The 13,655-nt window shown below is 40.5% G+C and overlaps 1 protein-coding gene across 1 annotated transcript in view; it reads left to right on the top strand.

The window, feature by feature from the left end:
- LOC109929780 (filamin-A-interacting protein 1-like) overlaps positions 1 to 13,655 on the top strand; it is a 393,800-nt gene that overhangs the window by 244,973 nt on the left and 135,172 nt on the right. Inside the window, exon 4 of the mRNA XM_048600953.1 lies at positions 9,915 to 10,093. Coding sequence (XP_048456910.1) covers positions 9,915 to 10,093 — 179 coding nt within the window. The remainder of the gene's footprint in view (positions 1 to 9,914; positions 10,094 to 13,655) is intronic.

Genomic DNA, 13,655 nt, shown 5'->3' with positions numbered 1-13,655 from the left:
TGCTGCTTGGCCTCCCATGTTCATCCAGCTCTACACCTTGGTATTTCAGTTGCTTCCTCCTTGGCATTCTCTCCCTGGTAAGGTCAGAAGCAGGGACTTTCACTTCTTATTGCGTTGCGTTCAGTTCTGTTCACAACTCCTTAGACGTTACATAGTTCATGTCAGCAGGCAGCAAGGTCTAGGCAACTTTCGGATTTGAGCAAATATAAACTTCTAATTCAGAAAGGGTGGGGCAGAAAGCAGAAAATTATGAGCCAGTTAGCCTAGCATCTGCCATTGGGAAGATGAAGGAATCTATTATTAAGAAACTAGTAGCAGGACATTTCAAAAATCATAATAACGTCATCCTGACTCTCCTTGACTGAATGTAAGGAAACTTGTAGTTGACAAATTTATTAGAATTCTTTGAGGATGTAACAAGCAGGTTGGATCAAAGGGAATCAGTAGATGTAATGTATTTGAATTTTTAAAATACATCTATTAAACTGACGTAGTGGTGATGTGACTGGGCTAGTAATCTAGAAACTGGGCTAATGCCCTGTGTTGAATCCCATCACAGCAGATGGTGAAATTTGAATCCAGTAAAATGCTGGCCTAATGATGGCCACATAACCACTGACAATTATAAAATAAAAACATCTGATTCACTCGTATTTTTCAGGAAAAGAAATCTGCCAACCTTATCTGGTGTGGCTTACAATTACACACAGATCTTCTGCAGTGTGTTGAATAAATGCCTGTTAACATTGAGATCCAACTGCAGCTCTCTGTGGTCTCTCTCCATTTCAACAAATTCTGCTCTTCTATGCTTCCTGTCAAAAAGAGAAATAACTTGCCATGTTATACTACTTCTCATAAATTTTGTCCATTCACTTCACCTAGCTTAGTCACTTTGCAGATAACAAGGTGTAGAACTGGATGAACACAGCAGGCCAAGCAGCATCAGAGGAGCAGGAGAACTGACGTTTCAGGTCTAGACCCTTCTTCAAAAAAACACTTAGTCACTTTGCAGACATTTTATCCTCCTCACAACTGGTTTTCACTTATCTTCTTTTCGTCTTAACTGTCCTCTGTTAGACTAGCCATTGATGTCATGAACAAATATAAATTGAAGGTGCCGCATAATTGGTTAATACAGAAAAGAAGAATTAATAATGCAGGGAATGATATATTAACTTGTATAACCAACAGGAAAGAGTCATGGTAAGTGAGTTCCTTTCTGTTCAGCAACAAACTGGTGGACTGCTACCTGTTGGAGTTAGAAATGGATGACCCTTCTAAGGGTCAGACCAGTTGCAGAATTGATTTGTGAGATGCTCATTGGACTGCTCTTCACCTTGGGGGGGGCTGGAGTGAATTATTCTCACTCTAATACTATTTTTATTTAGTTCCCTCCCTTGTTTCCCCAACTTTTTGTTTTGTTGTTGTTGTTGCATGCGCCTAGTCAGCAGTTAATTATTTGCGTGGGTGACTAGCTCTATGAAATAATAAGTTGAGTTCATCTCCCTTGTTTCCTCCCCTTTCATTTTTTGTTGTTACACTGCCCCTGGTGGGCAGTGTTTGTAATTTGATTGAGTGATTTGAAAGTGGATTGTTGAAATAAAAAGAAGAGGTGAGTTCTTCTCCATTGGAGTGTTGACTTCTGGTCAGGGAAAGTGTATGGAAGAGATAGGTGGAAATTGATGTTTGTGCTAAACCATGGATTCACAACAAAACCCTTGAGTATCACAGACTTGCTGCCTAATTCAGCAAATTGCTATCGGTGTATGAAACACAACCTGGCTGTGTGCTGGAAACTTACTATATTGCTGACATGGATGAAGGGACTGATCTACTGCAGTTAAGACAAAAAGAAGATAAGGGAAAACCAGTTGTGAGGAGGATAAAATGTCTGCAAAGTGACTAAGCTAGGTGAAGTGAGTGGACAAAATTTATGAGAAGTAGTATAATGTGGGAAGGTATCTCTCTTTTTGACAGGAAGCATACAATATTGTTGAAATGGAGAGAGACTGCAGAGAGCTGCAGTTGAAAAGGGATCTGGATCTCAACGTTAACAGGTATTTATTTAACAGAGAGGAAGGAGAGATAATATTACCTCTTAAGGTAAAGAGGATAACTAGAGGATTAAAATTTTAAGAGATATCCATTCAGGAATTTGGAAGAAACATCTTTATCTAAAGAATGTACAAATATGAAACTTTTAAACAGGAAGTGGTTGAAGTGAATATTATTGATGTATTTAAGTGGGAGCTAGAGGGGAAGAGTTACAATGGTTGCAATGATAGATTTAGATGAGAAGGGTGGGAGGAGACAGTTAACCCTTTCAGGCATGAATTAGTTAGGCCAAATTGGCCTTTACTGTGCCATTAGATAATCGTACTTAAAATCCCTGTTTAACAGAACTGTATATATCTAAATCCATGGGCAACAGAGGATCAAGAAGGCCACTCACCATCACAGTCTCAAGAGTGATAAATGCTGGTCTTGGCAGTGATTCTCTCTTCCCAAGGATGAATAGATAACATTTATCACACAAATTGAATTTGTTTTTTTACAGTATTTCCCTTATCAATGGCAAGATATTCCATTGTATCAACATTGAGAAAAGGCCCAGAAGTTATTTGGTTTTTTGATCAGTTGAAGATAGAGGAGAACTGTGTGTAGTCTACCAAACAGTACAGTCATAGAATGTGAAAAGTTAGTAGTGCCATAATATTTTAATAGATTACATTGGTGCTGTTAAATGTTTGTACAAACAGATGAGCGCTTTGATCAAAGATCACTCACATGCATGTCTGCATAAAATCACCCTGCCTTCCTCTGGTTGTGTCTAGCAGAGTACTACTTTTCATTTCTGTTTAACAAGCAACGGAAAGTGTGTACTCCTATAATGTCTGCTCTGAGAGGTATCAGTGTAGAACTCTTGCTTGAGTCAGAAGGTTCAATACACAGTTTGGAAACCTAGTGTTTAATCTAAGCTAATGATTCTGTGTATTACAGACAAAGACATCTTTTAGACAATTCTTTAAACCTGACCGCTTTCTGAGGTAGGTATAAAAGATCCCCTGGGAAGCAAAAGAGAATGGGAAGTGGGGCCTTTTTATTTGAGAGGAGAGGCTAAACAACATAAGGAGGGGTGCAAAGTAATGGGGAGAGGGCACATACATTGGAGGCCAGCTGGGGAAGCACAAGGAGGCAAAAATCTTGGGAGGGTCATGGTATCAATTACCCCAGGACACTGTATAAAGGTGGTATTCACATTCCTTCCTGCCCTTTCACCAACTTTTGAAGATTAAAAAAAAGAGATTTGTTACTCTTGTCTGTCTTCTAGTGCCTAGTATAGCATTAATTTTAATCAACCTGCTAAGACATGTTATGATATGCTGTGGAGCAGTTGGGCCTTGTAGTGTAGAGGCTGGGATTCTACCATGGCACCAAAAAAGCTCCCTTCTTAGCATCTGACATCAGATGTGATCGGGTACTTTTATAGTATGGCCATAGCTTTTGGTGTTTTGCTCATCAACCCCAACATGCACAGTTATATGCTGGTCGGGGTGGAATGAAGTTGTTTTAATTGCCATTTACTTAAGCAGTTAATGGCCTCCGTTAGATCTAAGGGTGGGCGTGCTGGCTTGTGCCTTGTCTACCTATTTTGCATGGCTTGGGAGAGATTTGGAGGTCAGTGGCTCACCTGTCCTAATTTGTTGTTACCCCCTCCCCCCACCTCAAATAGGGATAGGAGTAGGCCATTCAGCCCCTTGAGCCAGTACCAGCATTCAATAAGATTATTGCTGATCTAATATTCCTTGCATCCACATTCCTGCCTTTCGCCCCATAACCTTTGATTTCCCTACCTATCAAGAATCTATCTATCTCAGCCTTAAATATACTCAAATATACTCAAGGACTCTGTCTCCACATCTCTCTGTGGCAAGGAGTTCCAAAGACTCACCATCTTCTGAGAGATGAAATTTCTCCTCATCTCAGTCTTAAATTGATGCTCCTTTATTCTGAGACTATGTCCTCTGGTCCAAGACTCTTCCAGGAGGGATAACATCCTCTCAGCAATATGTCCACTAGGGGGCCATGCAATTGCACCACTCCCCTGCACAAATTGAATCAGCTCCTCATATATTAATAGAAATAAGAATCGAGAGAGATTCTATTGGCCAGCTTACTCAATGTCATTCATTCCAAAAGGTGTTTTATAAGACAGTTAACACTTTCAGGCACCAATGATATCACAAGATGAGCTCTGCCCATTAAGACTTAGACTGATACCCGTAAGAAGGACTGATGGAAGTGAATGGCAGCACTGGTATCTGAAAATATACCATGAAGTACCCGAAGAATTCATCATGATCCATGCTTATTCATGGTTGTTTCTCTGAGTTCTGTGCATGTAGGAGCATGGCACTCAACACACCAAAGGGCCATTTTCAACATTTCACCCCCATCAGCATTCTGCTCTGTATACATTTGGTATACAAAGTGGTATTCACTTGCATTTCCCCTCTTGGGAAAATGACCATGAGGCAGGTTGGAAGATTTGGTGGAGCAGATCTCCCCACCCTCTGGGTCAGAGATTTCAAACACCCCTCAGAACTTGATGGCCATGGAAGGTGGGTCATAGAGTCATAGAGTCATGCAGCATGGAAACAGACGTTCTGGTCCAACCAATCCCTGCTGATCATAATCCCAAACTAAACCAGTCGCACCTGCCTGCGTTTGGCCCATTTCCTTCCAAGCATTTCTTATTTATGTACTTATCTTTTAAATGTTGTAGCTGTACCTGTCCACCACTTCCTCTGGAAGTTCATTCCGTACATGAACCACTCTTTGTGTAAAAATATTGCTCCCATGTCTTTCTTAAAGCTTTCTCCTCTCACCGTAAAAAATATGCCACCCAGTCTTCAAATCCCCCACCTTAGGGAAAAGGCACCTGCTCTTCACCTTATTTATCCCTCTCATGATTTTATAAACCACTGTAAGGTCACCTCTCAACCTCCTACACTCCAATGAAAAAAGTCCCAGCCTATCCAGCCTCTCCTTATAACTCAAATCCTCCACTCCAGCAACATCCTCGTAGATCTCCTTTGAACCCTCTCCAGCTTAATAATATCCTTTCTATAACAGGTGACCATAACTGAATACGTTACTCCAGAAGAGGAGTCACCACTGCCAAGGCGTGTCATTGTATGGCTAAATAAGATGATAACTAATCCAAATCATTCTTCCAATAGGACTACGACAGGTGGTCAGAGTGGGAAAGTTTCCTGATCAGACAGACCTTATGGTGGCTGCACTGCAATGTCCTCCCATTTCACAAGGCTCCAATGAAGTTCCTGCAATGAGCAAGTGTTACTTTCATTAAACACACAGTGAGAGGCAGAACTCTAACAGGCTTCATATAAAGAAGGCAGAGCTGTTACATTTGTAGGAGGTGCCATTAACAGAATTATTTACCAAAACGATAACCTCGAATTAACCGTTGCTGTTATATATCATATGTACATTGTTACATCTGGAGACCCAAAGGCTTTATTCCTGTGCACTCCTGTTTATTACCAATAATCTGTTCCTCTGACACAATGTATAATGTAAGGTTCCCACGCGAACATTAATGGATTGCAGTACTATCTCACAACCACCCCTCTTTAAGCTTTCATCTCTCTGATCAATCACACTATTTGTTAAACATGAGCAGAAGTTTTCTCCAATAAAGTTGAGGAAGATGGAAGCTATTTTCTCCTCCTTCAAATCAGCATATTTAGCACCATCAGAAGTCTAAGCTGACATCAGGTTTATCGAAATGTAAATTGTTTTATAAATGCAGTTGAGCATGTAGAACAAAGAATATGTGACATTCATTTGTCTGTTATTGCAGCACAAGTGTTTAGCCATTTAAAATAAACAGCCAGCATCATGTAAACCCATTCAACATTCAGAATCCTAAAGCATTGAAAATTATTTCTTGACTTTTAACTGCTTTGCAGCCAAATGATCATGGTGCCTTGTTGAACTCAAGATCCTGGGTGGGGTAGAACTCACAGAAAATAAAGGTTCCCTTATTAAGTACTGTAGTAAACTGAAATGGTACTAAGTGTGACCACTGACCTTGACACTGCATAGCATTGATTTTCATACAAAATTAGTGAATACCATTGATTTGATATCCCTGAGCAGATTAGTCTGTTGTGCTCATAACTTACAACAAGTCCTAACAACTTGCAGCACCAAGGTCGAAACAGAGCAGAGAAATGAATGTAGTGAGCAAATTGCCTAGTCCACAATTCATGTATTCTTCTATGTTGAACACCACTTGGAGGAAGCACTGGGGGAAGGGAAGAATCTGGCTTGGGGGACTTCAATGTCCATCACTAAAAGTGGCTCAGCAGCATCATTACTGGTTGAAGTCAGGAAGTGAGTTTCTTGCCACAGTATTTCCAGCATCTAACCTGTTCTTGTAACCACTGTGTTTATTTGACAAGTCCAGTTGAGCTTCTGGTCAATGGTAACCTCCAGGATGATGACAGTGGTGGGTTTCAGTGATGGTAACACCATTGATTGTCAAGCAGTGGTGACTAGATTGTCTGTTATTGGAAATGGTCATTGCCTAGCATTTGTGTGGTGCAAATGTTACTTGTCACTTGTCAGCCCAAGCCTGGATATTGTCCAGATCTTGTTGCTTTTGAACATGGACTGCTTCAGTATCTGAGGAGTCATGAATGGTGCTGAAAATTATGCAATCATCAGTGAACATCCCCACTTCTGACCCTATGATGGAGGCAAAATTATTGATGAAGAGGCTAAAGATGGTTGTTCCTCGGACACTACTTTAAGGAACTCCTGCAGAGATGTCCTGGAGCTGAGATGTCTGATCTCCAACAGCCACAACCATCTTCCACTATGCCAGGTATGATTCCAACCAGTGGAGAGTTTGCCCCCTGATGACCATTGATTCCATTTTTCAGGACTCATCAAGTCCTAAAGGATATTGCTATTTGGTTGGGTCCGTGGTAAGTGGTAAGAGAACCAGCAAGCGGAAAGACACATTCTAGGTTTTTCCTCACGGATCTGCCTGCTGCAGATGCATCTTCCCTGACAATATCAACAGGAGTGACCATTGCATTGTCCTGATGGAGACAAAGTCTCTTTTTCACACCTCCACCATGCTGAATGGGATAGATTTCAAACAGATTTAGTGACTCAAAACTGGACTTTCATGAGACACTGTGGATCATCAACATCAGAATAACACTCCAAAGCTATCTGCAACATCATGGTTTGCATATCCCTCACTCTATCATTGCCATCAAGCCAGGGGATCAACCCTGGTTCAATGAAGAGTTACAAGGTTATGCTCAGAGCAACAACAGGAATACCTGAAAATGAGATGCCAACCTGGTGAAGCTACAACACAGGACTATGTGCACATCAAACAGCACAAGCATCAACTGATAGATATAGCTAAACAATTCCACCACCAATGGATCAGATCTAAGCTCTGCAAACTTTCCACATTTAGTCATAAATGGTTGTGGGCAATTAAACAACTTGCTGGAGGATGAGGATCCAAAAACATCCCCATTCTCAATGAAGATCAAGCCTAGACCATTAGTGCAATGATAAGGCTGAAGCATTTGTAACAACCTTTGGTCAGAAATGCTGATTGGGATCCTCCATCTTGGCCTCCTCTGAAAAGTTTCCTACATCATAGCTGCCAGTCTTCAGCCAATTCTATTCACTCCACATGATATCAAGAAATAGCTGAAGGCAATAGATGCTACAAAGGCTATGGACCCTGACAACATGCTAGCAATGATACTATGACTTGTAATCCAGAATTTGCTGCCGCCCGGGGCAAGCTGTTTCAGCATTGTTACAATGCTGGGATCTACCTGACAATGTGGAAAATAGCCTAGCTATGTCCTTACACATAACATTAGATCATATTCAACCCAGTCAATCACCATTCTATGTCTACTCTTGATCATCATTAAAGTGATGAAAAGGGGTTATCAACAACTTTATCAAGCAGCACTTGTTTATCTATAACCTGGTTATTGATGCCCAGTTTGGGTTCCACCAGGGGCACTCAGCTCCCGATCTCATTACAGCCTTGGTCCAAACATGGACAAAGTAGCTGAATTCCAGCGGTGAGGTGAGAGTGACTGCCCTTAGCCAAGCCAAACTAAAACAATGGAAATCAAGTGGAAAACTTTCCGCTGGTTGGAGTCATATCTGGTAAGTAGGAAGATGGATGCAGTTGTTGGAGGTCAGTCATCTCAGCTTCAGAACATCTCTGCAGGAGTTCCTCAGAGCAGTGTCCTACACCCAACAATCTTCAGCTGCTTCATCAATGACCTTCCCTCCATAAGGGCAGAAACAGGAAGATTCACTGATGATTACACAATATCCAGCATTATTTATGACTCATCGATGTTGAAGCAGTCCATGTTCAAATGAAGCAAGACATGGACAATATCCAGGCTTGGGCTGATAAGTGGCAGACAATGCCTATCTCCAATAAGAGAATCTATCCATCACTCCTTGATATTAAATGCTATTACCCTCACTAAATCCCCTCACTATCAGCATCCCAATGGTTATCATTTACTGGAAACAGAACTGGACTAACCATATAAATACTAACCATATAAAGCCGGTCAGAGGCGAATTATTCTGAGGTGAGTAACTTGGCTCGTGACTCCCCAACGTCTATCTAGCATTTAAAAGGCACAAGTCAGGAGTGTGATAGAATACACATCACTTACCTGTGTATTAATGAAGCTTCAAGAAGCTTGACACCAACCAGTGTTATCATTTAATGGTATTTGAAGAGATATCTGAAACCTAATAGCTCAAGGTCGTGGACATTAAGTAAGGGCTAATTGGGTATGAATTGTTGTATAAATATGGGGAAGGGGCTAATAATTAGTGGGTGGTGCATTTTGTAGAGTGTAGTTAACAAAAATATAGCTTTCATTTAAAGTGTGGACACTGACTCTGTGTAAAAACATTTATCTTCCAGTGTATAACATCTAGGGTAAAGCAGCCTACTTGATTGGCACCACAAACATTTATCTTCCCACCACTGATGCACATGCACAGCAGTGTGTACCATCTGTTAGGTGCCCTGCAGAAATTCACCACGGTTCATCCCACAGAACCTTCGATGGCTACTACCAACCACAGTGCAACAGATAGATGGAATACTGCCACCATCACCAATTTTCCCTGCAAAGCACTCACCATACTGACTTGGAAATATATGGCCATTTGTTCAGTATTGCTGGGTTAAAATCCCGGAACTTCCTCCCTAACAACATCATGGTGTAACTATATCAAATGGGCTGCAGCGGTTCAAGAAGGTAGCTCGTTACCACCTTCCCAAGAGCTACAAGGGACACATATTAAATGCTGGCCCAGCTAATGAAGCCTGCATCCATTTACGAATTAAAAGGAAGATAAAATAGTCAATGCCAAAGAATCTGTTGTCAAAAATCTCCCCATGTTACAAGAAAGTTTTAACTTAGGTGGTGGCAGTATAAATGTGAAAACCGCAATCTGTTATATTTAGCAGGCCAGTGCCTGCTACCCCCTCTGAGACAATAGGTTAATGTACTATCTGATGTGATGATGGCTACTGAACTTGGGTGCTGCTGCCTGCCCTAATGAGCATGATCGATCTCATTAGAGGTCAGCACAGCCTCAGCATTGTTGGAAGAAGGAAGATGATCAGTTGGGGTTCTGGTTCTTTGTTGATTTTTGCAGGTCTTTTACTGGAAAGTCTGCTAGTGTGGATGGTGGTGGAGAATAGTATCAGGATTCACTATAAATTCATTGAAGTGGTAATCTGAGAGGTTAGGGCAGTCCAGCTTGATTGTAATGAGTTTTCCTTGTATCTGCAGTTGGATTTGCTGGTGGAGAAGCACAGAGAGACATATCGACGTATGTTGGAACAATTACTTCTGGCTGAGAAGTGTCATAGGCATACTGTGTATGAATTGGAGAATGAGAAACACAAGCACACAGACTACATGAACAAGAGTGATGACTTCACCAACCTTCTTGAACAAGATCGAGAGAGGTAAGGATGAAGGGAATTTGATGTCTCGTTGTATTATCAGTGGCAACAACCACTGATAACATGAAGTATGAAATAGCCAGATAAGTTTAACATTTCTGCAACACAGCAAAGCTTTTTTTTCTGAAATTGTATGCCGTGACAGCTATGCATATGATTAGTTTATTAGTAGATTTGAACTCTGCTGCTATTTATTGTGGCTAACTTTCCATTTGAGACAAAAAATAACTTTTTGTAGAAATTTTTGAAAAAAAGCAGAATCCCTTGCTTTTCATGGCTCTTTTGAGTTTGATATTTCCTACCAGGCTGTGAATTCGAAGAAAAGAAATCACATAACAAGAGGAAACAGTGTCACCACTGCTTAGAGCAGACATGCAATTTGCTCTCTATATGCATTTCCATCTCCAATGATCAGAGGCGCTACAGTAATAAAGATAGCTGAAACACAATAAAAATGCTGCTCTGTCAGGACTCAATTCAGACAAGTATTCAAATTGCCATACATCTAGACACTACTACTTTATTACAAACTGCATGCTTTCAACAAATGATTAAATCTGTTGATGGACTGTAGGCATGAAAATACCTGAAGAGTAATGGAGCTCACCTTTGGCTTTGATCAATAGGGCTTAAAATAAACATGTTGGCCACCATAGTCTGCAGCTTTGAAATTGACATTCATGCAAAGGATAATGGTTATTTTATTTTTGGCAGTAGTCCATTTTAAATGAATATTGTGGATATCAAAACTCCAAAATAAAACAGTAAATTCTGTAAATAGCCGAATTCAGGCAGCAATCGTCAAACAAACAGAGTTCACATTTAAGATGACAATCTTTCATCAAAACTGGAAATCCCACACTGCTCTTGAGATGAAGAGATGGGACACTTTACAAACACTTGAGAAAGAAGGTTACTTTAGTTTCTGTCTGAAAAACAGCATCTCCAACATGCAACGTTTCCTGACATGAGCCATCTGTTATTATAATAGATATGTGCACTATTTTAGTTTGTTAAAACCAGTTTTGATCACTAATTATGTTGCTGGATTTCTTGGCACTATGAGTGTTGTAGTGATAAACTGATGCTTTCTTTCCAGGCGAATGAATAATAAAACTCAACTTCTGCGCTAAGAATATCAGTTTCATGAGGAACGTTCAACTATCTCTAAAAGCTGAATTTTACCAAATGGGCTGAGAGACAAAGAGGGCTGGTAACATGGCAGGAGGAAGGTGCTAAAAGGAGGCCCAAAATCTTCCCACCAACATGGCATATTGTCAGCAATGGAAACTTGGGTGGTGCAGCTGCCACTGGGTGACCAATTGAGTCATTGTGTTCTCAATCAATCACGGGCTTCTTCTTACCATAGCTGCACTTGACTCCACCTTGGCAGAGTGAATACTGTTAGGTAAAACCTGACAGCCTCTCAATGACTTACGATCTGCAAGTCTGGATACTTCCTTTATGGTTACATGGCAATGACACTTAAGCTTGTCACCTGGCAGGCTGATCTGCCAACCCTCCCACCGCTGGCAATATGACATAGTGGCAGTGAGGCATTGAGCACCCACAATGCCTTCACATGCCAATAGGCCAACATTCCACTCCACCCCCCCCGCATCACTAAAGAGCTGGCAAAATTGTGGCCGTTGAGCTCAACATGGGGAATGAAATCATTGCTTTAGATCTAAGAAAGACAAATCAGGATATTTGCCTTACGATGACAGATTAAGAACTATGGAGAAGTAAAGAGATTCTGTAGTCAAGGTTAAAAACTCACTCATAGCTTGTACGTAGTTAAAAATGTAATCAAAAAGCTGATGAAGTCTTGGCCTTTTTATCAACGGAGTTGAAATATAACAATGAGGATGTGGTGTTTCAGTTGTGTAGGGAGTTGATCAGACCCCACCAGGATTTATTTTCAATCACTGTACTTCAGGAAGGATGTGTTAGCTTTGGAGAGGATACTACTCAGATTTCCAAGCATGAACTCAGTGAGTAAAAGGTTAAACTATAAGGTCAGCTTGCTGGTCATATTCCATTATGTTTAGAAGGTTGACATGTGGAGAAATCCATAACAATCTGTAATCTTAAAATTAGAGCTGGACCATTCGGGAGTGAGATCAGGAAGCCCTTCTTTTTCAAACAACGGTACTGAAAATCTGGAATCTGTTTCTTCCAAAAGGCTGTGGATACAGGATCAGTTGAACATTTCAATCTTCACAGTCTGAATTTAGGATGGATAAATTGATTTCAATATCAGCCATGATCTAATTGAATAATGAACTATGCTTAAGCGTTTGACTGATTTGTCCTGCTTTCTATATTTAATCTTTTAACTTTGCTTTCTCTTGTGATCCACAAGACATGTCTTCTTAAAATTCACCTTGGTACCAAATGATCAGTAATCAATTTGCCTGATTTTCTGGCCTACTTACTTCAGTTTGTTGGTCTTCAGCACTGTATGCCTTGGTCTCTCAACTATATTTCTCAACAAAAGTAATGCAGTTTGATGCTCTGCTTGAAAGGTGTGTGTTATGAAGACTGTACTAATGTACTTTTCAAAATTAAGCTGAACTTTCAAGTAGCCAACATTCCAGAAGAAGACAAAGAAAATGCTTTGAAGACAATCTGAAACTCTTCATGAAGCATATTGGCAATAAGTCCAATGACTGGGAGGAACCTAATACCTATCGTTTAGAATGGTGACAACTTGTTCACCAAACTGCATCACACTTTGAGTCCCAAAACATTAACAACAAGTCAGAACAGTGGCAGAAAAAGAAAGGAAGCGAATCTTGCACTCTGGATCTTATGACCTTATGGGACATCCTGCCCCATGCGCTCGAAGATCTATGGTTGAAGAATCAACCTGTTCAATCACAAGACAATCAATGTCCAGCACTGAGTAGATGTCATCTTGAAATTGAGGGACAGCCTCAGTCATTACTGGATGCATGCAACGTGAATTGAACCAGATCTCATCATTGAATAATATTATTGAGTATTATGACATTGTATGTTTGGGATAGCAAGCAATTGTAAAGTTATTTCATTTCCACGAGCTTAATCTGAAATAGTAATTGTTTAACAGTATCCAAATCTATCTGGAATTAAACAATAAAAATTCATGTTGGGCTGCATTATCTGCAACATTTATTTCTGTAACACTGTCCTGTCATTCTATGTCCATTGAATTATTTCAGTCAGACTTGTTCCACTTGTCTATCAAGCTCAAATTGTAGCTATTTATTGTTCTTGGCTCTCATTGAGTCTATAAATTTTTTCTTCAGGATAAGGGGCACTGTGACACAGGTTGCTTGGGCATCATGATACCTTGCTGCCTTTTCTGTTGTCATGAACCAAGTAATGGCCTTTGCCTCCTTTCTGCTCCCATTGACATATTTTCTGCTTAATGCTTTTCCCCTCTATCTCTACCAACGAAATAAATTTTTGCATAGGTGGTTCAGGCCCCTGGAAGCTAACTTTGCTGTTTATTGTCTCAGACCCCCAAAAGAGTACTCTGAGTCCTTCCCTCCCAAAATCTGTAACTGATGCCCCTTTT

Source organism: Rhincodon typus, chromosome 9 (assembly GCF_021869965.1).
Source record: "Rhincodon typus isolate 14 chromosome 9, sRhiTyp1.1, whole genome shotgun sequence".
NCBI classification, from domain to species: domain Eukaryota; kingdom Metazoa; phylum Chordata; class Chondrichthyes; order Orectolobiformes; family Rhincodontidae; genus Rhincodon; species Rhincodon typus.
Note: the sequence above shows the minus strand (reverse complement) of the source record. Positions and strands in the feature narration are given on the sequence as shown.